At 51.4% G+C, this 26,294-nt stretch overlaps 1 protein-coding gene across 2 annotated transcripts in view; it reads right to left on the minus strand.

The window, feature by feature from the left end:
- Window positions 1–26,294, minus strand: part of ESF1 (ESF1 nucleolar pre-rRNA processing protein homolog) — a 906,650-nt gene that overhangs the window by 562,168 nt on the left and 318,188 nt on the right. For both annotated transcript variants that reach the window (XM_069608338.1, XM_069608339.1), the window contains exon 9: window positions 23,388–23,546. In XM_069608338.1, coding sequence (XP_069464439.1) covers window positions 23,388–23,546 — 159 coding nt within the window. The remainder of the gene's footprint in view (window positions 1–23,387; window positions 23,547–26,294) is intronic.

Consider the following 26,294-nt stretch of genomic DNA (forward strand, 5'->3'; position numbering starts at 1 on the left):
CTCAGGAAGCCAGTGACGTTGCATCAAGATGGGAGAAATGTGGCAGCACCGGGGGGTGGAAAGCCGGGCGGCGTAATTTTGGAGAACCTGAAGACAGTGGTTGCAAAATCTAAGAAGCTGCAGCAAACTGAGTATCATTGCCCGCAGGACGATAAAGTATCAATTGATGAAAACAAATACTCGAATGAAGAGAGAGGCAGACTAGCATGGCTTCCATACTGATCTTATGACTGATCGGCAGTTACGAGCCTACAAAAAGGGAACTAAAGATAACCGCAATGCCACCTCCAATCTTCTGGGGAGGACGGTTAAAGTGCAAAACTTTGTAGTTGGGCAGGAGCAGCTGGACCAGCGCAGGACCGCAGCTTTCCCCAAACCATGTTTCAGTGACGCATCCAAAATCAGGCAAGGTGTCACAGAGAAAATCATGACAGTGGACTGCATGCGCTACGAGTGACAAGGAGTTAAAAAGCAGACCCTTAAAAAGGGCAAGAGGAGAGGACCCATGAGAGCTAACCTTACCCAAGGGCTGCACACCCTTCGGCAGTATCGTAACCGAGGGAGCAAGCAGAAGGAGTTGGTTCCTAGAGTAAACTAAGGAATGTACCTTGGCAGCGCAAGCCCAAGGAACATTGCCTCCCGTGCCGACCATGTCACGGACGGGCACAGACTAGCTGGACTTAGGCGTGACTTCAGCGTGCAAGATGCTAGCCCGTTGCGCTCGTCCGCTGAGCCGCCTGGCCTAAAGCGGCACATCGTATTTCAGAGTCCAATCGCCTGCACCCCAAGCGGCTGACAGGGAAGAAAGACTGCAAGGGGCGAGTGCGGGAGAAGAAAGCAAAGATACAGCCAGCGACCGGAACGAGCCCCGGAGCTAGCAGAGGACAGGCAACCTCTCGCCACAGACGCAGCTACAAGTAAAGAAATAAAATTAGAATATAGAATCAATTAAATTACAATAAATTAAAGAGGCGCCCAGTTACGTACTGCCTCCCGAAAAAGGGACCGTAAAAGGAAATAAATATGAGGTAAAACAAACAGCAAAACTGCCAGCCGAGCGTAGCATTAGCTCAATCAGAGAGAGAAACAGCAGAGACGACTCAACACTGTACACGATAGGTCTTGGGCACCAAGACATTTTGGGACATTTTGTGGGGCATTCTGCATGTTATTAATACAGAGCACATAACTCTGACATATGTGCTGACTGCTAATGGGGTGGGGTCTGTAACCCCAAGAATAGCAAGGTGGATGATGGACCTTCAGGAATTGAATTTTGTAGTGGAGTATATTCCTGGTTTAAGGAATGTGGTTGTGGTCCGTTTGTCCCGGTTTCCAGTTATCGCTCCGGACGTGGCTGTGGAGTGTGAAGTGGGCACCTTGTGTGTGTGCTTTCCTGCCATTGACAAAAGTGAATGGGAAAAAGTGCGTAAAGGATGATGAGTTGTTATGGATTAGGGCTAAGCTGCATGGCGGCTGGGAGACCGTCAACGTCAAAGAAGAAGGAAAGGCCTAAATGCTTGTTTTGAGTGAGTTGGCGGAAGGGCCTTGGGGCGTCACGAGAGGGGACAGGCTAGTTCTGCCTGCTAGTTTGAGGACAAGGCTTGCGGAGTTGGCGCATGAGGAGCATTTGGGCAGGTCTTTGACCAAGAGGCGATTGTGGGAGTCATACTGATGGCCAGGGATGGATGAAGAGGTGGAGGTTTCAGTAAAGGAATGTGTGGCTTGTGCCATGAGTGATAAAAGTTCTGCATCTGCAACCGGTATTATCCTGTGGAGGTTCCGGGTGAGGTGTGGTCAAAGTTGATATTAGACATCATGGGTCGGATGGATGGTTTCAGCACTGATTTGAGATTTGTGGTGGACTACATTGAGGTGGATGGAGGCCGCTGCCTTGGAGTCGGTGACGACAGAGAAGATCATGGAGTTTCTTAGGAGGGTGTTTGACAGGGAGGGTGTACCTGCGAGCATCGTCAGAGATAATGGTGTTCGGTTTGTCTCGCATGGAGTTTTGAGGAAACTTGGCATCAGGCATCAAGGGCCTGATATACACAATCTCTCTGCGAAATGTTTGGTTGAGAGAATGAATAGGTTTGTGAAAGGGGATATTCATTGGCTGTGGCCAACGGGCTTTGTTGGCGTGGTGTGGGAGGCATTGTCAGCAAATAGGCGCAAACCGGCAGCTCTTAAACGGTGTTCGCCGTTTGAACTCATGAGAGGTATGAAAGGAACAAGTTACTTACCTGTAACTGTTGTTCTCCAGTATGGGTCTGGCATGGATTCACATGCTCATGAATATTCCCCATCAGGCTGGGAATCCTCGGTAAAGAAAAAATCAGCATCAGTTTCGTTTCTGATCTGTCTTTCTAAGTAGTAACCAATCACTGGTCTCTGGGTCATACTGCCCCCAGCCAATGACTGCCCTCTCCCTAAGACCCGCCCCTGGCAGCCATCCTCAGATTTGGTAGCACGTAAAGTGGCAGTATGACCAAGTGAAGAGCCGCAGAGGGGAAGGAGGGAGGGTTCGCATGTGAATCCATGCCAGACCCATGTTGGAGAACAACAGTTACAGGTAAGTAACTTGTTACTTCTCCATCATGGGGTCTGGTATGGATTCACATGCTCATGAATATAAGAATACATAGCAGTACACACAAGCATAACCACGGGAGGTGGCAAGGCTCAACATTAAACATTACATAAAACTCAACATTAAGCATCTCTTACCTCCTCACCAGGCTCACCTTAAGCGAACAGGTCGCGCAGCACTGCCTGGCCGACTCTGGACTCCTCCCTGGAATCCCGGTCGACGCAGTAGAATTGTGTGAAGGTGAGCGACCTCTACGTAGCAGCCTTGCAGATGTCCAGCAGGGGCACACCAGACACGAACGCTGTGGTAGCAGCGATTGCTCTGGTCGAATGGGCTCTCGGACGGCCGGGAAACGGTCGGTTTGCCAACTGATGACAGTGCATGATGCAGCCAGAGAGCCATCTGGAAATGAAAGCCTTCCCTTGGTTCACTGGTCCAAAGTTCACAAACAGCTGTGATGTCTTCTGAAAGCTTCGTTCGGTCCACGTAGAACTTCACCGCTCTAGCTACATCCAGCGAGTGCAAAGTCCTCTCGGCCGGCGACAAAGGCAATGGGAAAAAGACTGGTAACACCAAGGGCTCGCTGAGATGGAAGTCTGACAGCACCTTGGGCATGAAGGAGGGGCGAGTCCTCAGCACCACCCTCGTCTCGTGGAAAGTCAAGTATGGAGGCTTGCAGGAAAGGGCCTGAATCTCTCCCACGCGTCGTGCAGAGGTGATGGCCACAAGGAACGCTGTCTTCCAAGAAAGGAACTTCAACAGAGCCCAATGCAAAGGCTCGAATGGCGGGCCCATGAGCATGGTCAGCACCACGTTGAGCTCCCACGCCGGGGCTGGAGCCTTCACCGGCGGGAACAATCGGAACAGTCCTTTCATAAACTCCTTCACCAGGCGATGAGACCACAGGGACGACTGTCCTGCAGTTCTGGTGTATCGGGAAATCGCTGCCAGATGTATCTTGATGGAAGCGTGAGCTAGTCCAGCTTTGGTCAGCGACAGTAAGTACGGTAGCACTTGAGGGGCTGTAATCCGTAGAGGGTTAATCTTCTGTGCACGGCACCAGACAGAGAACCTCTTCCACTTGTGTCCGTAGCACTTGAGAGTTGAGGACGCCCTGGCCTTTGCAAGAACCTCTCTGCAGTCAGCCGGGATATCGTACCCTCCAAACTCTAGTGCTGCAGGAACCAGGCCTGCAAGTTCAGAGACTCCGGGTCGTGATGAAGAATGGCGCCTCCTTCTCTGGAGAGAAGATCTGCGTCTGTGGACAGTTTGACTGGTGGGGACGCTGACAAGTCCAGAAGGTCCGGGAACCATATCTGTCTCGGCCACCTTGGTGCGACGAGGATCATCCTGCACCGGGCCCTCTTGAGTTGGTTGATGAGCCTGAGCAGCAACGGCGGGAACGCATACAGGAACAGGACGTCCCAGGGGAATGAGAAAGCATCGCCCATGCTCCTCGGCTGGGGGAACCTGCTGGCGAACCTCTGGCACTTGGAGTTCGTCGCCGTCGCAAACAGGTCGATTTGGGGTTTGCCCCATCGCCAGAAGAGTCGATCCACTTGATCCTGGCGTAGTTTCCACTCGTGGGATGAGCGCAGCTCCCTGCTGAGTGAGTCGGCGATGGTGTTTTTTATCCCTGCTAGATGAAAAGGCACCAGAAACATCCCCTGGGCAACGGCCTAGTGCCACAGATCCTGGGCTTCCTTGGACAGGGCTGGGAATCTGGTTCCTCCCTACTTCCGGATGTAGAACATCGTGGAGGTGTTGTCGGTGAAGATCCTCACCACCTTGCCCTTGAGGGACGGGAGGAATGACTTGAGGGCCCAGAACACTGCTTGGAGCTCCAGTATGTTGATGTGGAGCGGCCTCTCCTCTGGGAGCCACAGGCCTCTCGCGTGAAGATCTCTGGTGTGCGCTCCCCACCCCTCCAGGGAGGCATCCGTCGTCACTGTCACCCGGTAGGTTGGGGTCTAAAAATCTGTACCCGCGGCGAGATGCGCGCGGGTGCCGCACCATTGAATTGCTTGGCGGAATACTTTGTTGAGCGACATCTTGTCCTCGAAGCTGCCCGTCGCTTGATTCCAACGGGCGTCGAGGAACTCCTGCAGAGGACCCAGCCGAAGCCTGCACAGGCGCACCAGATAGATGCAAGAGGACATCATCCCGAGAAGGGACTTGATGGACCTCACTCTGGCCACGTCCGTGGCCAGGAGACGCTGTACCTTGCCCAGGATGGCCTGCGTTCTTTCCTCCGACGGCGAGGCCACTGCGCTACTGTATCGAGCTTGGCTCCCAGAAACAGCGCAACCTGCGACGGAACCAGGTGGGATTTGGGGAAGTTGATGGAGAATCCCAGGTCCGTGAGCAGCCGGACGGTCTTTGCTGTGTGTTCGACGGCAAGTTCCCTTGTCCCTGCTCGGATGAGCCAGTCTTCCAGGTAGGGGTAGACGTGGATCCCCTGCAGGCGCAGCCGCGCTGCCACTGGTGCTAGGCACTTGGTGAACACAATGGGCGCCGACTTTAAAAAGGAATGGGAGGACATTGAACTGGTAGTGCCACCCTTGGGCTACGAGCCTGAGAAACATTCGGTGTCCTTTTAGGATGGGAATGTGAAAGTACGCATCCTCCAGATCCAACGACGATAGGAAGTCGCCTTCCTCCAGCTGGCCCAGCACGTGCTGGAGGGTGACCATCCGGAACTTCTGTGCCTTGATGTATTTGTTTAGCCGACGCAAGTCCAGGATGGGACGCCAACCTCCTGTCTTCTTTCTGACGAGGAAGTATCTTGAGTATACTCCGGAGCCCCGGAGCCTCATTGGGACGAGCTCGATGGCTCCTTTCTTGAGCATGGCCCTTACCTCTAACAGCAGTTGAGGGACGTGGTTTTCCTTCCTGGTCACAGGCGGAATTCGGGGGCACTTCTTTAGAAATTCCAGAGTATGCCCGTGGGCCAGGGCATCCAGCACCCAACGGTCGGTGGAGATGCACTCCCACACGCTGATGAACTTTGTCAGCCGGCCTCCCACCGGGGTGCTTCGGTGGGGGCCCGACGCGACGGCTAGTTCAGTCTTGCTTGGAAGCAGCCTTGTCGCCTTGGCCTCCCTGGCGATGACGGCGAGATCCACCTGACTTGCCTCGTCCCCTGTAGGCTTCTTGCGACGATGAGCGGGCCGCCCAACAGTAGGTCAAGGAGCCGCCGCCGAATCCTTTGGAGGCATCTTGCTTGCCTCCGGAGTTCCGAAAGGGCAGCCGCCGTTGCTGCAGAACTCCCAAGGCCCGTGCCGTCTCCGTGTCGGTCTTGATGGCCTGCAGCGACTCAACCATAGTCTTTCCAAACAGATTGTTCTCGTCGAAGGGCATGTGTAAAACCTTGGTTTGCACGTCCTGGCGGAAATCCGTCGCCTTGAGCCACCCCCGCCGTCGAAGGCAAACACTGTTGCCCAACTGGCGGAAACCTGTGTCGGCAATGTCCGTGGCCACAGTTATGGCGTGGTCTGACGCCACCTCACCCTCCTGTAGGATCGCCAGGGCCGCTGCCCTCTTGTCGTCTGGGAGGAAGTCCAACAGGGGGGCGATCTTGTACCACAATTCCCCGTCGTAGACGGCCACAATCACTAGGGCGTTGGCTGTCTTAATCGTCGTCGCCGCCGACGAGATGACTCGTCGTCCCATGGCGTCTAGCTTCTTTCCCTCGCCGTCCGGTGGGGAAGTTGAGGATTAAGCCGATGCCCCCCGCTTTCTTCTTGGCCGCTGCTGAGACGACCGAATCAGGGGTCGGCTGCGCCCTAAGGCACAACGAGGCGGCGTCAGGGAACCCGGTACTTCTTCTCGTACCAGTCCCTCTTGGCAGGTGTCGTGGACGGGTTCTTGAGGAGGGCAAGTCCCTCGTCCCAGATGTCATACAGCAATGGCACCGCGAGGACCATCTTCCTCTTGGCCTCGCGCCGTTGGTAGAGGAAGCCTTCCTCCTTCTTCTCCTCAGGGCAGAGCTGAAAAAGCTTGGATGCCCTGGCAATCATGGCGTGGAAGGAGCCAATCTAGTCGGGCGGGGGCCTGAGGAATCGGAGACGGGAGGCCAGTCCCGTCGTCACTGCCGTTGTCATCCGTCCCCATCGTGGCCGTGTCTGTTCCCGTGTCGTGCCTCGGGATCAGGGATGGCGACAAAGGCTGAGAAGGCCGTGAGGGCTGAAGGGGCACTGGATGAATTCTCCTCCTCTTGTTCAGAGGGCTTCCCGACGGACCCGGCACAGCTGGGTCGTCCGTCGGGGGTGGTGGCAGTCTCGTCCTTATCTCGGTGCATAAGGCGTGGATTGCCGTCTAAATGGCCGCCGAGTTGTCCTGATTCTCAGGTTGCGACGGGTGTGCCGGGAGCGACGGTTGTCCTCCACGGGAACCTCGTTGTCGTTGCTACCCTCGCTCTCGTCGTCCCCCTCCTCGGGATTCCTCCAGTGGGGCTGGGCCTCTTCCACATTCTCGGTCAGTTCCTCCTTGGAGGTTGTGTCCGTGTCCGTAACGGCCACCGCCTCCCCACACCCCTCTTTTTCCACGGGGGTCTTCACGGGGGTCTTCTCGATGGGCTTCAAAGAGGATTGCCTCCGCGGAGGCAGGGAAACTCTGGGCCCGAGGTCGCCTCCACTGGGATAGCCTCCACAGGCTTTGCCAGGGCTGCAGCGACTCCCTCGATAGAGGCCTTAGCCGGGTAGGCCTTCACCACCTTGGGCGCGCTTGAGGCCTTCACCTTAGGGGGTGGGTCACAGCCTCGCTCCCCCTCGGCCGGTTCCTTCGAGATCGACCGGGGCATCTCCAGAAGCTTAGCCGGGTTCTCGGATTTTCTCTTCCCCGAGCCAGAGCGTTAGCTCGAGGTTGATGGCGTCGGTGAAGGTGTGCCCTGCCTGGCAGCCGAGGAGCCCGACCGTTCGGCGCTCCCGGTGCCCGCGGACTCGCAGTGCTTTGCCTCCTGTAGGGCCCCCGTCGCCGGGGCGCCCTCACAGAACTTAGAAGACCGCTCGGACTTCTTCTTCTTCTTACCTGCTGGTCTCTTGCCTTCCAGCCAGTTGGAGAGACGGGTCCGGCGATCCCTCATCGTCCGATCCGACATGTGAAAGCAAAACGCACAGTCCTTCTCCACGTGCATTTTGTCCTCGTGGAGGCAGTAAAGGCATTTCGAATGCTCGTCCTCCTTGAACACATTTTGTAGGTTGCATCCAGGGCAGTTTGCCGGGAGTCGAGCTTCCCTTCTCCTGGGCCATGTTCTTCTCGTCCACGAGGTAGGCCTCAGAAACTTCTGGAATCCTCCAAGAAGCGTAACTCGACGAAAACTTCACCCTTGAGGGGCGTAGATAAATCCGATCAACGGGGACCTGTTTTGGAAGTAGAAACAGTGGAGCTTGAGGCTCGATTAAACTGAAAAATGAGATAAATCTCTTTGAAAAAGTGCAAAACACAGTAAAAGCTCGAGAGCTATAGCACGAGGACTCCCAACACTTGAACGTGCGGTAAAAATCTGAGGATGGCTGCCAGGTGCGGGGCTTAGGGAGAGGGCAGTCATTGGCTGGGGGCAGTATGACCCAGAGACCAGTGATTGGTTACTACTAAGAAAGACAGATCCGAAACGAAACTGATACTGATTTTTTCTTTACCGAGGATTCCCACCCTGACGACGGGGAATATTCATGAGCATGTGAATCCATGCCAGACCCCATGCTGGAGAAGCAGGTTCTTAACTGGGGCCAGCTGCCCTTAGGGGTGGGGTGCTCACAGAGGTGAAGATGTCTGAGGTGTTGGAGAGAGTATGTACTCGCCAGGAGCAGGTAGAGGTCACAGCAGGTGAACAGACAGTCAACTGAAGTGAAGGTTGCTGATTGTGTGCAAATGAAGAAACCCAGATTTGTCCCCAAGGGGGGAAGCGTGTATATGTCTCCACACAAGGTGGGGAAGCTGGGGGCACAGTATGTGGTTCTGGATGATGGTCCACAGTGGAGCAAGAGGAGAATTCTGGTGCAGATCGGGGCACCCCTGTTGGTGCATGAGACGTGTGGGTACTCTTCTGGACCTCATTTGAGTTTCCCTGTGGGTGAACACACGGCTCACGTTGTGACAGGAAGCAGTGATGACTTGTGCAATGAGGGAGTGGTTTCGGGTGGTGAGTGTGGCGTGGTAGATGTTGTGGCAGAGTCAGAACCTGTGGTCCAGGATTGAAGTACGGTGGCGGGGTCAACCCTGGTGACGAGGGTCACACACCAAGGATCAGGTTGCCTCAGGTCAGGCTGAGAGATTATCTCTGGAAAGGTGTGATTGAGTACTGTCTTTTACTTTCCATGAGTTTTATTGAGTTTTGCTTTTCATATACCATTTGTTCACATGGGGTTTCTTTCCATACAGTCATTTTGTTATCATTCTGTATCAGTGGCTCATTTCTTCAAGTCCATATTGTGACAGTTATTGTCCCTCTCCCGGTTTCCCTTTGTTTGTTTGTTTATCGATTTGAAGGGCGCACCGAACCCTTAGGTAACTGGGTGCAACAAGGTACAAGGATACTTAAAGCGTAATTACACAATGAGATTGTTTGGGCGGGGAGTGTTGTAATGGAACCCACATTCTTTATCAGTTGGTGGGGCTCAGTGTCGGTGCGGCCATGGTGTCTGTCTGCTGATGAATAAACATCTTGTTCCTGGCTTACCTGTGTGAGCCACGGCCAACACTTCAAAGTGCAGCCGAAATTAGCATCGCACATATTTGCCATCAATACGAAAGCATGGAAAACAAAATATTATTTTCAATTCTTTGACAGATGCCAACATTACGTTTCCTTACAAATAATGATATATACAATCTGCTAGCCAGTCATGGTTACGATTTGTCAAGGTACGGTCAGGTGTGGAGGCGCTTTCAAAGAGAGATGCTAGGCCAGACGACTAAACTCCACACAATTTAATACTACCATTGATTTGCTGTTCAGAAATTGGGGTTTGAGGACGTCAAACCTCTGCGCTAGACTGCTGAAGTCACATCCTGTAAATTAACGAACATAAGAGCCCATAAAAGGCATGGGTACATGGGCTTAAAGAGCAACGTGCCTTCTTTTGTTTTATCTGAGAAAACACGTCGTCATGTGTTTTTGAAAGTGAAGGCATGAAACTAAGCAGGCTCACACTGCCCCTCGGTGGACAAGTAAAATATAACACACTAGAGACCCTGGCAGAGCACATTCTTTTTGCATTTCGATTCATGCATTAAAGCAAACCGAGTCACCTAGAAGGAACAACAATCACAGCCTCTAAACATGTCAAATCAAATGCACAAACTGCTTGCAGAGTCACAAGTCAATACATTTAATTTGATCAAAGTAAATTATCCTGGAATCATATTTTGTATACTTCTGTGTAATGACTTATTTATGAAATGATACTTTATTTGTATAGAGCTTATACCCGTGTTTCAAAGCGCTTCAAGGCAGGGGAGGGAGCAAGGGAAAATACAATAGCATTCTTGAGACAACAAGAATGGGTAATTTACTATCGTACTAGGCCTGACACATTTCTGATAGTGCAGATGCATAGACAATAGGAGAGGCAGCGTAGGGGAGGGGGCTGCGGGGCGGTGTGGAAGGAGAGGAACCAAACAGTGACCATTGTACTAGGACTGATGACATTTCTGATAGTGCAAGGGCATAGACAATAGGTGAGGGAGGGGAGAGGAGCGGAACAAACAGTGACTATTTGTCAGGATACACCAGCCCTCCTCAGTCCCGAAAAATACAACTGTTTCAGACGCTTCACATGCTGCACAATCCTCTAGTAAGGCTCAACGTTCTTTTTCCACACGTACCATACGATCATCCAGACGATATGCTTCTCCACCGTTATGGTCCGCTTCATGGTTTCCGACAAGCTCACTTGCCTGGAAGTTTGCATTGCGTTCCAGCTGGGGGTTGCCAGGGAAATGCTGGAATGCAGAATGTCGGATGCCGAATCCCCGAAGGCGTACGTTGCAACGTCACGTGTCGCTGGTAGTTTAGGTACTGCCCTTTTCACAAAGTGCGTTGCTTCTGATTGCTATCATCAAGCACCCTTGTATTCTTGTGTGCACTCTATTGCTTTGCTGTGTATCAACCTTCTGCTTTGCTTTCAGACTATGCTACGTCCTGCCCTCCTGTCTGCATTGATCTAACAGCTTTGACTCTTTGCTAGGCTTCACGGACTTCCTTTGCCTCCTGTTTGGTTTCGTTTTGACCTGCCCAGGATACGACTCGGACCAAAACAACTTCCCTCCTGATCCCGCCTTCTGCTTCACAGCTGCTCCATCTTGGGAACCCCTCCTTTTGCTAACTTCACTACGGTGACTACCGCATGGACTACAGACTCTCCCTCGTATTCGGAAAGGCGTACTCGTGCCGTAGGGAATAGGAGAAAAGGAACAAGTTACTTACCTGTAACTGTTGTTCTCCAGCATGGGTCTGGCATGGATTCACATTCTCATGAATATTCCCCGTCGTCAAGCTGGGAATCCTCGGTAAAGAAAAAATCAGTTTCAGTTTCGTTTCTGAACTGTCTTTCTACTAGTAACCAATCACTGGTCTCTGGGTCATACTGCCCCCAGCCAATGACTGCCCTCTACCTAAGCCCCTCCTCTGGCAGCCATCTTCAGATTTGGTAGCACGTAAAGTGGCAGTAGGACCAAGTGAAGAGCCGCAGAGAGGTAGGAGGGAGGGTTCGCATGTGAATCCATGCCAGATCCATGCTGGAGAACAACAGTTACAGGTAAGTAACTTGTTCCTTCTCCAGCATGGGGTCTGGCATAGATTCACATGCTCATGAATTAAGAATACATAGCAGTACACACATGCACCACCACGGGAGGTGGCAAGGCTCAACATTAAGCATTTCATCAACTCAACATTAAGCAACTCTTATCTCCTCACCAGGCCTACCTTCAGGCGAACAGGTTGCGCAGCACTGCCTGGCCGACCCTGGACTCCTCCCTGGAATCCCAGTCGACACAGTAGACTCTCGTGAAGGTGTGCGTCGACCTCCACGTAGCAGCCCTACAGATGTCCAGGAGGGGTATGCCAGACAAGAAGGCTGTGGTAGCAGCGATCTCTCTGGTCGAGTGGGCTCTCGGACGGCCGGGAAACGGTCGGTTTGCAACCAGTGACGCAGCCGGAGAGCCATCTGGAAATGGAAGCCTTCGAGAGGGCCTTCCCTTGGTTCACAGGTCCAAAGTTCACAAACAGTTGTGATGTCTTCCGAAAGCTCTTTGTGCGGTCCACGTAGAACTTCAGCGCTCGAGCTACATCCAGCGAGTGCAAAGTCCTTTCAGCCGGCCACGAAGGCGACGGGAAGAAAACAGGTAACACCAAGGGCTCATTGAGATGGAAGTCAGACGGCACCTCGGGCATGAAGGAGGGGTGCGTCTTCAGCACCACCCTCGTCTCGTGGAAAGTCAGGTATGGGGGCTTGCAGGAGAGGGCCTGGATCTCTCCCAGTCGTCGTGCGGAAGTGATGGCCACAAGAAACGCAGTCTTCCACGAGAGGAACTTCAACGGTGCAAAATGCAGAGGCTCGAATGGCGGCCCCATGAGCCTGCTCAGCACCACGTTGAGCTCCCACGCCGGGGCTGGAGCCTTCACCGGCAGGAATGATCGGTACAATCCTTTCATAAACTCCTTCAACAGGCGATGGGACCACAGAGATGATCGCCCCGGAGTTCTGGTGTAGCGGGAGATCGCCGCTAGATGTATCTTGATGGAGGTGTGCGCTAGCCCCGACTTGGCCAGCGACAGTAGGTACGGCAGCCCCTGGGGGGCCGTAATCGGCAGAGGGTTAATCTTCTGTGCACGGCACCAGACAGAGAACCTCTTCCACTTATGTCCATAGCACTTGAGAGTCGAGGAGGCCCTGACCTTTGCAAGCACCTCCTTGCTGTCCGCCGGGATATCGAACCCTCCAAACTCTAGTGCTGCAGGAGCCAGGCCTGCAAGTTCAGCGAACCCGGGTCGTGGTGGAGGATGGCGCCTCCTTCTCGGACAAGGAGATCCGCGTCCGTTGGCAGTTTGACTGGGGGGGACGCTGACATGTCTAGAAGGTCCGGGAACCAGATCTGTCTTGGCCACACCAGTGCGACGAGGATCATCCTGCACCGGGACCGTCTGAGTTGGTTGATGAGTCGCAGCAGTAACAGCAACGGTGGGAGCGCATACAGGAACAGGCCGTCCCAGGGTAATGAGAAGGCATCGCCCATGCTCCCCGGCTCGGGAAACCTGCTGGCGAACCTCCGACAGTTGGTGTTCGTTGCCGTCGCGAAAAGGGCTATCTGGGGATTGCCCCATTGTTGAAATAGCAGATCCACTTGATCCTGTCGCAGTTCCCACTCGTGGCATGAGCGCAGATCCCTGCTGAGTGAGTCTGCAATGGTGTTCTTTATTCCTGCCAGGTGGAAGGGTACCAGAAACATCCCTTGGGCAACAGCCCAGTGCCACAGATCTTGCGCCTCCTTGGATAGGGCTGGGGATCTGGTACCTCCCTGCTTCCGGATGTAGAACATCATGGTGGTGTTGTCAGTGAAGATCCTCACCACCTTGCCCTTGAGGGGCGAAAGGAACGACCTGAGGGCCCAGAACACGGCCCGGAGCTCCACTACATTGATGTGGAGTGACCTCTCCTCCGGGAGCCAAAGGCCTCTTGCGTGGAGATCTCCGGTGTGCGCCCCCCCATCCCTCCAGGGAGGCATCCGTCATCACCGTCTCCTGATGTGCTGGGGCATGGAAGTCCATACCCGCCGCCAGATGCGTGTGGATGCCCCACCACTGGATCGCTTGGCGAAGGTCTCGTTGAGCGAGATCCTGTCTTCGAAGCTGCCGGCCCTTGCATCCAACGGGCGTCGAGGAACTCTTGCAGTGGCCGCATCCGCAGTCTGCGCAGGCGCACTAGGAAGATGCACGAGGACATCATACTGAGAAGGGACTTGATGGACCTCACCCTGGCCACGTCCACGGTCAACAGCCGCTGCACCTTTCCCATGATGGGCTTTGTCCTTTCCTCCGACGGGGAGGCCAGTCGCGCAACTGTGTCGAGCTTGGCTCCCAGAAACAGTGCGACCTGCGACGGCACAAGGTGGGATTTGGCGAAGTTGATGGAGAATCCCAGATCCGTGAGCAGTTGGACGGTCTTTGCTGTGTGCCCGACGGCGAGTTCTCTTGTCTTTGCTTAGATGAGCCAATCGTCCAGGTAGGGGTAGACGTGGATCCCCTGCAGGCGCAGCCACGCCACCACTGGTGCTAGGCACTTGGTAAATACCCTGGGTGCCGACTTCAATCCGAAAGGAAGGGCCTTGAATTGGCAGTGCCGTCCTTGGACTAAGAATCTGAGAAACTTTCGATGTCCTTTTAGAATGGGGATGTGAAAGTAGGCATCCTCCAAGTCCAGCGATGATAGGAAGTCGCCTTCCTCCAGCTGCCCCAGCATGTGCTGGATGGTGACCATCCGGAACTTCTGGGCCTTGATGTACTTGTTTAAATGACGAAGGTCCAGGATGGGTCGCCAACCTCCGCTCTTCTTTCTCACGAGGAAGTATCGAGAGTACACTCCGGAGCCCTGGAGCCTCTTTGGGACAAGCTCAATGGCTCCTTTCTTCAGCATCGCCCTTACTTCCAGCAGCAGTTGAGGGACGTGGTTTTCCTTCCTGGCCACGGGTGGAATGCGGGGGCACTTCTTTAAAAACTCGAGAGTGTGCCCGCGGACCAGGGCATCCAGCACCCATCGGTCGGTGGAGATGGACTCCCACACGCTGACTAACTTCGCCAGCCGGCCTCCCACCGGGGGTGCTCTGGTGGGGCCCCAACGCTATGGCCGGTTCAGTCCTGCTTGGCGGCGACCTTGCTGCCTTGGCGACAACGAGATCCTCCTGACTTGCCGCGTCCTCTGTAGGCCTCCTGCGACGAGGAGTGGGCCGCCTGGCGGTACATCGAGGAGCCGCCGCCGAATCCTTTGGAGGCACCTTGCTTGCCTCCGGAATTCGGAAAGGGCGGCCGTCGTTGCTGCAAAACCCCCCAAGACCCGTGCCGTCTCCATGTCGGCCTTGATGGCCTGCAGTGATTCGTCCACTGTCTTGCCAAAGAGGTTATTCCCATCGAAGGGCATGTCCAAAACTCTGGTTTGCACGTCCTGGCGGAAATCGGTTGCCTTGAGCCAACCACGCCGTCGAAGACACACACTGTTGCCCAACTGGCGGAAACCGGTGTCGGCAATGTCCGTGGCCACTGTTATGGCGTGGTCCGACGCCACCTCGCCTTCCTGCAGGATCTCCAGGGCCTCCGCCCTCTTGTCGTCCGGGAGGAAGTCCAGTAGAGGAGCTATCTTAAAGCAAAGCTCCCTGTCGTAGCGGGCCACAATTGCTAGGGCGTTGGCCGATTTAATCGTCGTCGCAGCCGACGAGATGACCCCGTCCCCCCATGGCGTCCAGTTTCTTCCCCTCGCCGTCCAGGGGGGAGGTTGAAGTCGAAGCCGTAGCCCCTGCTGCCTTCTTCTTGACCGCCACCGAGACAACCAAATCCGGGGTCAGCTGCGCCCTAAGGCACAGAGGGGTGGAATCCGGGACCCGGTACTACTTCTCGTACCTGTCTCTCTTGGCATGGGACGTGGACGGGTTCTTCAGGAGCAACAGCCCCTCGTCCCAGATGTCATCCAGTAACGGGACTAAGAGGACCGTCTTCCTCTTGGCCTCACACCGTTGATAGAGGAAACCTTCCTTCTTCTGTTCTTCGGGGCAGAGCTGGAAGAGCTCGGATGCCCTAGCAATCATGGCATGAAAGGAGCCAATTTTGTCGGGCGTGGAGGCCCGAAGGGGTGGTGATGGAAGGCCCATCCCGTCGTCACCACTGTCGTCATCCGTCCCCGTCGTAGCCGTCTCTGTTCCCGTGTCCTCCCTAGGATCAGGGGAAGGGGATGAAGGCAGTGAGGGCCGCGAAGGCTGGAAGGGCGGGGGTGAACTCTCCTCCGCTTGCTTGGATGGCGCCTCGACGGGTCAGGCTCCTCTGGATCGTCCATTGGGGGTAAGGGCAACCTCGTCCTTATCTCTGTACATAAGGCCTGGATCGCCATCAAGATGGCTCCCGAGTTGTCCCGTGGCTCAGGTACCGGCTGTGACGGGCGCGACGGTTGGGGAGTGGAATCCTCCGCCTCCACGGGAACCTCGTCGGCACCGCCGTCGCTCTCTTTGTCGGCCTCGTCGGGATCCCTCCTGTGGGACCGGACCTCCTCAAACTTCTTGTTGAGGATCTTCAGAGGCTGTATCTGTGTCCGTGATGGCCACCGGACCACCCCTCTTTTTCCACTGGGGTTCTCACAGTGGTCTTATCGTGGGGGCTGAAAAGAGGATTCCCTCCGCGGTGGCAGGATAAACTCTGGGCCCCGAGGTCACCTCCACTGGGGTAGCCTCCACAGGCTTCGCCAGGGCCGCCACGACTCCCTCGATAGAGGCCTTAGCCTGGTCAATCAAGGCCTTCGCGACTTTAGGTGCGCTTGAGGCCTTCACCTTGGAGGGAGGGTCCCCGCCTCGCTCCCCCTCGGCTGTTTCCGTTGGGATCGACCGGGGCTTCTCCAGAATCTTACCCGGGTTCTCTGATTTCCTCTTCCCCGAGCCAGAGCGTTGGCTGGTGGTTGATGGTGTCGGTGAAAGCGCACCCTGCCTGGCAGCCGAGGAGCCCGACCATTCGGCGCTCCCGGTGCCCGCAGACTCGTGGTGCTTAGCTATTTGTTGGGCCCCTGTCGCCGGAGCGCCCTCAAAGGACTAAGAAGACCGCTCGGACCTTTTCTTCTTCTCACCTACCGCTGGGCTCTTCCCCTCCAGCCAGTTGGTGAGGCGGATCCGCCGATCCTTCCTGGTCCGCTCCGACATGTTCTTGCAAAACGCACAGTCCTTTTCCACGTGCGTTTTGTCTTCGTGAAGGCAGTAGAGGCATCTAGAATGCTCGTCCTCCTTGAACACATTCTGCAATCCGCATCCAGAGGAGGGAGAGGCCAGTGAGGGGGACAAGGGTAGCGGGGGATAGGGTGTGCCATACCTGCCGGGCAAAGGGACAGCTAGTTAGGTTTTCCAGGCATGCAGGCACAATCACACAGCAAAGGGGGGACAGCTAAATACAAATTTCAGGCATGTAGGCACATTCACACAACAAGGGGGGGGGCAGCTAAATACACATTTTGTGAGAGACACAGTGGAGGGGAGGAGTAAGGAGGAATCCGGCGAGGGAACTGACCTTGGGTTAGCAGCCTCCATGACAGCAAGGGGGGAGAGAGATGTCCTCTGGATCCAGCATGGTAGCGGACAGGGGAGCAGACAGCGGCCTTAGGAAGTGGGCCTTTGAAGGGGTGGGCCAGCTAAAGCCTGCCGGTCCACCATAGGCTGTTAAGCAGTTGCAGGAGGCCAATCGGCAGACAGGGGAGGCAGATGCTGCTGGTCACAGTAAGCCTTTAGAGGAGTGGACAGGCGGCGGCCATATTTAAAGGACCATGAGGCTGCAGATCAGAACTCTTGTGTTGGTCTCATCCACGCGGTATTATGGTAGCCAGCAATGAAATGTGGGAGAGATTTTCAAAAATAACGTGAGGGATAAAAGAAACGCTCCGGTTTCTTTACTTTTTCATTTCTGATTTTTCAAATGAAAGCAATGATATTCTGCAATCACCTTTCTTCGTGATCAAGTAACGATGCCTGCTTTCCTCATACCTCATGTGCAGCATATGGTGCCTGGCTGCAGTCTGGTCCATGTTCTTGTTGGGACAGCAGGTAGGAGTCAGCCACAGGGTTAGAAGAACAAGGAAATGCGAGGCCGGGAAAGTGGCCAGGAGGTGGGCCTTGAAGGGGTGGGCCGGCTAAAGCCTGCCAGTCCTCCATAGGCTGTTAAGCAGTTGCAGGAGGTCAAACAGCAGACAGGGGAGGGAGATGCTGCTGGCCACAGTAAGCCTTTAGAGAGGTGAACAGGCGGCAGCCATTTTTTAAGGAGCACGAGGCTGCAGATCAGGAATCTTGTGTGGGTCTCATCCATGCAGTAGTATGGTAGCCAGCAATGAGATGTGGGAGAGATTTTGAAAAATAACGTGAGGGGTAAAAGAAACGCTCTGGTTTCTTTACTTTTTTCTTTTCTGATTTTTCAAATTAAAGCAATAATATTCTGCAATCGGCTTTCTTCGTGATCAATTAATGATGCCGGCCTTCCTCCTACCTCGTGTGCAGGAGATGGTGCCTGGCTGTAGGCTGGTCTATGTTCTTGTTGGGACAGCAGGCAGGAGTCAATCACACGCTGGACGAACTTTGAGCATCAGTGCATGTCTTTGCTTTGGATATCTCTTAGTACAGCATCATTCATATTTGGCATATGCGCTAACATAACCCACTTCACCTATGGTAACAGAGTTCCGTTTGCACTGCAGTGAAATCATGCCAATTCATCAGCACCATTTGGAATTGGGAAAGTTCCACTACTGCTCAATCGCATCTCAAGCACTTCTCACATTTAAGGGTGCTCTAGGGCTTTCAACATATGCAGGAATTTGTCAGTTGGGACGTACTTGCCCTTCGTTCAGTCTTTTATCCACAAACATTCAACTTCCTACAGTCTACTCTTTGAAAGGCCACATTCGCCGCTCAGGCTGGGCTGTCACAGAGTATTCTGGAGTTTGACAAGTGGTATAGGTTAAAGGAAGGCCGTGGCAAATATGCTCAGGCAATCCTAAACTCTGGAGGCCTATCTCAAGCCCCCTATGTTCCCCACCCGAGGTGAATCTTCTATGGTTAATAGTGAGGGATATAATTTTCGTCAAACTCTCCATTTGTGTCCCTCAGCACTCATTCTGCACACAGCCAATTCCTGGATCTGACACCTCTGTCAGCGGGCTCAGTTTTACCAGAATCCCCTCTTGTACTCAGCAGGTGGGGATCCAATAGGAATATCTTGTTAGTAGCCTCCATAACTCCCAGGAAACTCTTGAGCACACCTCCAAGCCATGAAGCAGCCACGACATGACAACATAATACCACCATTTTACAAGTAATGGCCACCATGAAAGCTCTGCTGGCCGAAAAGGGAAGCTCTCGTCCCTGCTTATGTTACATATTCTTCTGTCAAAACAAAAGAAATGATACACTCGTCCCAATGACCACTATCACTCACGCATGTTTTCTTTACCCTGTATGTTGTGAGTTATGTCTATACATTTCTGTTTCCCTTTTTTTCTCCAGTCTTACTCTTTCGCAGCACGCAGACAGTTGTACGGCCTCCTACACGTAAAAAAGGATCTTCGGGAGTCTTGTGTGGCGATGTCAGCAGTATAAAGGACAAATAACATAACACTTGAATTCCATACTGACCACAGATATTTATGGTTGGTATGTAAGTGAAAGTAAAGGAAAGGCGAGAGAAAAGGTGAAGGATAGTGATTAAAGGAGAGCTGGGTAATATCCATGCGTCGAGAGCAAGGGATGAGTTGCGCTTCGATAAATGCTGAGTTGCCATAGCCAACGCAAGTTCAGGATGGGAAATGCCTACAAGACAAAACTTCCCAGCAAGGAAAGACCCACGTTGTCAGCGACTCGGCCAGCCCCTGTCAGCAATCCCGCAATTGTCGCCAGCAATGCCCAGGCTAGCAGTATGCCCAGATGGATCTGAACAGCTGGGGAGAATAAAGTCAACATCTAACTGCGTTAATAATCTGCCCAACCATAAATACGCTAAAGAAACAGTGGCGTCCCCTGGGTTGAATCCTAGGCAGTCTAATGAACGTTTGGCCCCTCGGCATCTAGATCATCCAGGGAGAAAGAGACAGACAGGTGGGTGAGGCCGACCTGGAACAGTTGGATATTTTAGCTTCGTGGAGAAAGCACAACATAATCTGTTGGTTTAAAGGCCTGACGAACGGGAACAAGAAATCGTATAAGAGAACTTTAATCAAAGCCTTGGCAGAAATGTCTTTAAAAGTCTTCAAAGTGACTAGGATTTTATAAAATTGCATATTCTACAGGGGCTGCAATATGCGCTTTGGACTTTTTAACATTTTCGTGCATGCATTAATTAACTGCATTTCAGCACTATCATACAGCACAAAATTTGCCGTTTGCATGATACGTGTCATAAACCTCTATTGGCTTTTCGGCCCATGATTCAGATAACAGTGACAATGGGCAAAGCAGTCAAGGCACCCATCATTCTCATATTTTTGATTTAACAAACGCTGAAGAAAGTGAATGCAATGAGTCAGGGTGGTTTGTCAAGGTGTGCCACTCAGGCAGTTTACAGCTGTATTTTACATGTGCCTTCTGCTTTACTTTAATAGGGGCCAGTGCATTTGGGTTGTCGCACAGTGTTTCTGGGGGGGGGGGGAGAACACTTTGTTCTCGGGAGGAAAACACTTTGGTAAAGGCGACTCAATAGTAGTCCTCCACAGCAGTCTGTATATTCTTGCCTGAATGTTTTATCTGGGCATATCGCTGGATTTAAGAGTAAAAGGGATGATTTGGGCTGTCGGCAATTCTTGGATCATTTTTAAATTATTTGTCCGCAGAAGAGATAGCTTCTACTCCCAGAGGAAAGACAGGATTATATTTCTTATAATGTACCTGCAAGGAAAGGTTGAGTTGCAAACACAGTGGCAAGACATTGGTACCCCGAATGGAAATGCCCTCTTGTCCCTCTTAAGGAGGTGTAAGAGGCAATTCTTGCCCAGAAGAGAAGCAAAGCCCCGGCAGATGTTTTCCGTATGCAAGTGGGAGTAAGAGGCCCGTCCTTAGGCAAATGTTTACCAATATGAATAGCCCCCAGATGGTACCAAAAACAGTCCCATTATTTAAAACTGGGGACAAGTAAGACCCACAAAACTATAGACCCAACTCCCTAGTTGAAGCTGTCTCGAAGATCTTTGGTAAAATATTACTGAGGAAACTGGAGGAGTGGATGTCCCAAAACAAAGTGCACTCTGATCTGTAGGCAGGCGTTAGAGCAGATATTGGCCCATTGGATCAGGTCTTTAGGCTAACCCTGCTCTGCGCTAAGTTTGTAATGCTTAGAAATCAAAAGCTATATTTAGTGTTCATAGATCTGCGCACTGCATTTGATTCAATTCCTAGAGAGCAGTTATAGATGTGCCTGATCCGATTGAGCGTTCTGCGAAACCTTTTATGTAAGGTTGCATATTGGAACGTATGCCCTGGTACGTATGGTAAATGGTGGAGGCTTGACAAGGCCCTTTCCGGTCGAAAGGGGCACAAGGCAAGGCTGTGTTATAGCCCCCCACCCTTTTCACCCTTTATATAAACAGAATCGCATTAGAACTTGAAAGGTGCAATATGGATGCCCCTCTTCTGCGAGGAAGCAAAATGGGAATTTTACTATATGCCGATTACACTGTATTGATAAGCAAAACAAGGACATGCATTTAAAAGGTTCTGGAATGGTTTGAAACTTTCCATGCAGAAGCATACACTTTATGCACAGTCTACATGTGCATATGTTGTCAAATTATGGAGACAGATTAGACCATATCTATCTGAGAAACAAAGATCCTTAATGGCATGTGCCCTAGTTAATTCTAAACTGGGCCACTGTAATAGTCTGTTTGCAGGCACCTTTGTTGCCAATCTCCAAAATATACAGACTATTCCGAATGGGGCACTGAGAGCCATTTGGGGTCAGGGTTGGAAGAAGCATTTGGCTCCTGCTAGACCGGCTCTTCATTGACTCCCAGTAAAGCAAAGAATTGCTCATAACATCCTTACCTTTACCTACAAATGTAGATCTGGTAATGCACTCCACTATCTGAGAGACCGTCTGAGGGTTCCTCCGTATAGGAGAACTCTTAGTTCCAATGAGGATAACAAGCTTCTTCAAACACGTGTCAATTTGCAAAAATATAGGTGTATGAGATTTGATGAAGGGGTCTGCATGTTTGGAACGGTCTGCCGGCCTCAATACGTGCCATCTCGCGATTGCCTGATTTCAAGAGAGCGGTCAAAACTTACTTGTTTTATAAAAAAGATTAGTCTGGTGTTCCGATAGACAGCATTATGCACCGTGGTTCCTTATAATTGTTCTGTTTGTGGGTCTCGTCTTTGTGGGCACCATGAGGCCTATGGGCAGGGGGGCACGTTATAAAAATAGAATTTAAAAAAAAGGAACATATGTCCCTAAAATAACACAGCCTATGTGCCCTCTTAACAACTGCAGCCTGCTTAAACATTAGAAGCAGTATTGACCACTTCATAATTTCTAATTATGTAGTCTCCCAGTAGAGCAAGCCGAGAGGACAAGGAGTAGGACAGAAAGGTAGTATTTGATAGCACTGCAGTGCGATTACAGGGATGAAGATTTCATCTAGGATACATCAAGTACTTGATGCTTTCACTACACGTGCATAACTACATGTTTCTTGCTTGGTTAGAACTTAGAAAGTTAGTTGTTGTAGAGAAGAGTACATGTGTGGGGGCAAAAGGTCAAGCACAAAGAACAAGGCTAATGCTACTTTACATTTTCTACTTGTCGGATGCCGATGAGCAAGAACATGTTTCCAATGTGCAACCCTCCACTGTCTGGGAGGACACTGCCTGAGGGAGAAGATTGCTAGAGCTGCTAGCGATTTCAGCAATGAAGTTGCTGTCCATAATTCTTTTATCTTGATGGCTTAGTCATTGGAGTTACATAACGTTTTTGCTTATTTTAGTGGGGGAGAACAGTCAAACCTCACAGGTGAAAAATACTTAAAACCTGTAAATTGTCAAAGTAAAATATTCGTTTGAATGGCAACATTTTTTACATAGAAATTCCAGAAATGTAGACCCTCATTTGTAATATTTTGACTTGATAGCGTAAACACCTTATTGTGGGGAAGGATGGATTGAACTTTGGCTTGGGGAATAAAACACAAAGGATGAGCATCCAGCAAAGTGTAGAAAGAAGATGGCCAATGCAGATGTCCTGGGCCCACTAAAAGCATAGAGTAGAGGTTGAATCTATTCATAATTCATGAAGATTCACAAGGTCAAAAATTCTTGCATCACTTTTATTTGCTACTCGGCTAGCATAATTTCCTCCCGAGATGCAATTCCTGCTTTACGCACAATGCCAAAGTAAGTATTGTAAAAAAGCACACTGTAACTAACCAAGCTTATGTAAAAATGTTAAGTTAATTATGCAGAAGAGTATGCCTCTTGTTTGGGAAATATAGAAAATAAATAGACATTAAATTACAAACCGTACATAAGCAAAGAAAATATACAAATGTATTAAAAAACATAGAATACTCAAACATTGGAGACCAATCTAACACCATACCTTTTCATTTTCCCTGTGCCCACTTAAAATCCATATGGTCAGGAATCAAACGTTAAAACAAAAACTATTTGCAAAAAACCTTTATCAGCTGCACTACAGAGTCCCCACACTTTGTACTAAAAAGTGTAACTTCATAAAACAATGCAAAAGACTTGAAACAAATTTCTCAATCTATTTTCACTTTTTCCTCTGCTAGTAAACCTGTATACAGCCCTGTTGTTGCGCCCCATTTTATGCCTAGGGCATTTATATACATCCTAACTTTGGGGTTATTATCTAGGTGCCTGTTCTACGAGCCCCCAAGTTCCAAAATAATCTGTGGGTTGAGGGTGGCAACAGTCAAAGAGTTAATTCGATATTATGGACAATCTATTTGTTTCATTCAACACTGTCACCAATTCCCGAACAAACAGACCAAACAATGACTAGTCATTTAACTCATGCAGAAATTCATACTGAAGATCTTCAAAATAAATTTACCTGGAACCCATTTAATTTCCATCTCCATGTCATTTTCCTCATGTTTTTTGTCTTTTTGCTGGATACTTTTGAGGAGATCCCTGTACTTGGCAATTTGTTCATCGTCATCTTTATGGCTTTTTTTTGGCTTTCTGCCATCTTCTAAAGAATCAATCTGGCCTAAAGAATGAAAACAGAAATATAAATAAAGTTCACATCTTATGAACACATTGTACAAAACGAGAGTAGATTTGTGCTCACAATATCAGATATTGCCTGATCACAGTAATGGATCTACCCAAATAAGGGCAAAACGTAAAACAAAGAAAAGGGACCTCTAGTCCAAGTTTTCCATCATGGATATCTTCGATCTATGTGATCATCAGATAGATCACTTTGCCCGCATCCCCTGGCCCCCATTCCCCTACCCGCTCCCCCTCCCTACTTACCTTTACGGCGGCATACTCCTGATTGCGCTGCCGACTCCCCGCTATCCCTTCAGCGTCAGTTCCTCCCACTTATGTGGGTGGGAGAGGACACCGCAGGGTCCTCATTTTTTTTTCTTTTTCTTAAAAACTTTCTTGTCCCTCACTTACTACAATGGTAAGCAAGGGACACCCCTGCAAAACCGGACTTCCGTTACTGCACCCAAGGAGCACGGGGTACACCCACCACTCTGCTTAGGCGCAGTAATGGGATTCGGCAAAAGGAAATGTACCAAAGTCACTGTAACTGCTAAGTCGCAGTTACGTGGTCGACATTTTGGTACATTTCCATATCTTCATCACATTCATAAAAATGTAATAGCTCTGCATATAGACTGTGACGAATCACAAGCCCGGGTTAACAAAGGAAAGGCTCACTCACATACCAAAATCAAGAAAGGGGGAGAATCTCCCCATAAGGAGCCAAGATATACCCTATGGCGCTATGTATTATTGTCAGGTGAATGCCATCAAAGAAAGTAAAACCACTGCAATGAAGAAGGTGTTTACGGAGGGAAAAGGAGTAAAACAGCCCTGTCCGCGGGTTGGTCCCCTTTCTATGACTAATGATAGAATTGGTCATAAACGAGAAAAAGGACCACTACGGGGTTGTTGGCAGAGTAGAGAGGGTATTGGGAGCAATAGTTGTAGTAGACGTAGTAGCAAAGGCGAAGCGCTGGAAGAGAATGGAGAGGTGTGGAAGAGCAGATTGGGAATCCTGCAACCCGCCGGGGGCCAAGAGCGGGAAACTTGTGTGGGGTAAGCCAACCACAGTCTCCAGCAGAGCCGGGAGAACAAATGCACAGAGAGACAAGGTAAGCTCAAGCTTAAAAACGGTGGAACCAGGCTGGGAAAAGCTTCAAAGGCTGACCCGCCATTTCAGTTTACAGTGGACAAAGCCTGCGCAGGCCAAAGGCACAGTGTTGTGTGGCGCAGGTCTTTGGCGACGAAGGGGTGCAGCAACCAGCAACCATCAGCGACCGTACGGTAAGAAAGGGGTGAGGAGAGGGACGCAGCCATTACTGTCTACTAAACTGCTCTGCCGTTGCGGTACTTCCACTCAAACGCTTGGCTCAACGTAAACTGTCTCCACGCACCCATTAGGCTTCCTTTCTCACGGGTGCCTCACTTTGTGTTGCCTGATGTTTCTTTGCGCCTTTCCTCCTCTAGGTGGGTCGTTCCTGTGCTGTTACCTTCACTGTGCTTCTGCTGAGCCCTCTAGGCCTTTTCCCCCTCCATGGGTTTGCCCCTCTGTGTTTACTGTTGGGAATTGTTGGTTGTACTTTACCTGTCTGCCTCCTCTGCTCTTTCCCCTGCATGCTCGCTCCCACTGCTGAGTCCATGTGCTTGTGCCTTTCAGTCCACTCCTTACTGTGCCTCCATCTGTGTCACCCCCTACCCCCGCAATGTCCCCACCTGGTGCATTCTGTGTGGCATAGTTCTGTTCTGTGCTGTGCTGTGCTTCCTCTCCTATCGTGTCTCCCTCTCCTTTCTACCTACATTCCTCTATGGAGCTCTCGATCTCACCCATCTTCTCCAAAGGCTTTTCTATCACCTATCCTATCCTTCTCACGAAGTCTAGAAGGAAGTAGTTCAAGACATCCTGGTCTCCAATCCAGGGCTTCCCAACACTGACACCCACGTCCATGCCTCCTCCAGACAGACTCTCGCCGACATCCCGTTTGTCATTCCCTCTCCCGACCTATGAAGCCTACATATATGGTCGCTGTTATCTCTCCTTTTTCTTCATCTCCCATTAATGGTGGCACAAGAAGGGAGGTCCTCTTGGTCTCCTTCCTGTCCTCCAAAACCAATATTAATGTCTATGTAAATGGGACCGTCTTGGTCCGGGGCACCCAGCCCAACCTCCTCCTCCAGGATAGGCGTCTTCCACGTCTTATAAACTCACTACCTTCTCCTGCCAGTCTATCTAATACCTCTCTGGCACCTCAGCCACCTTCCTTCTCTACCTCTCATGCTCCTCTGCCACTCCGAACTCCGCTGCCTCCTCTGTGGCTCTCCCCTCTGCCTCCTCTCTGGGCCCTTTGCGACCTAGCTTTACCTCTACCACCTCTCTTGGTCCTCTGCCACCTTCCTCATCTACCGCTCCAGCTCCTCTTCCACCCACCTCCTCCGCTGCCTCCTCTCTGACACCTTCCTCTCTGGGCAATACGCCCCCTCTGTCTACCTCTGCCGTCTCTTGGGCCCCTGTGCCTTTTCCGCTGGGTGTACCTCTCTCCTGTACCCCACCACGGAAGTCTTTCAAGAGTGGCAACTTGATCCACGTAGCTACTCTCAATGCTTGCTCTGCTGTCAAACGCTCCTCTGACATCTGCCTCCTCCTCGAAGACTTTGATCTGGATGTTCTCACTCTCACCGAGACTTGGTTCACAGACAGCTCTACTCCTCCTATGAATGCCTGGTCAAAGGCTCTCTATCTCTC

Source organism: Ambystoma mexicanum, chromosome 4q (assembly GCF_040938575.1).
Source record: "Ambystoma mexicanum isolate Mex_15411 chromosome 4q, UKY_AmexF1_1, whole genome shotgun sequence".
NCBI lineage: Eukaryota > Metazoa > Chordata > Amphibia > Caudata > Ambystomatidae > Ambystoma > Ambystoma mexicanum.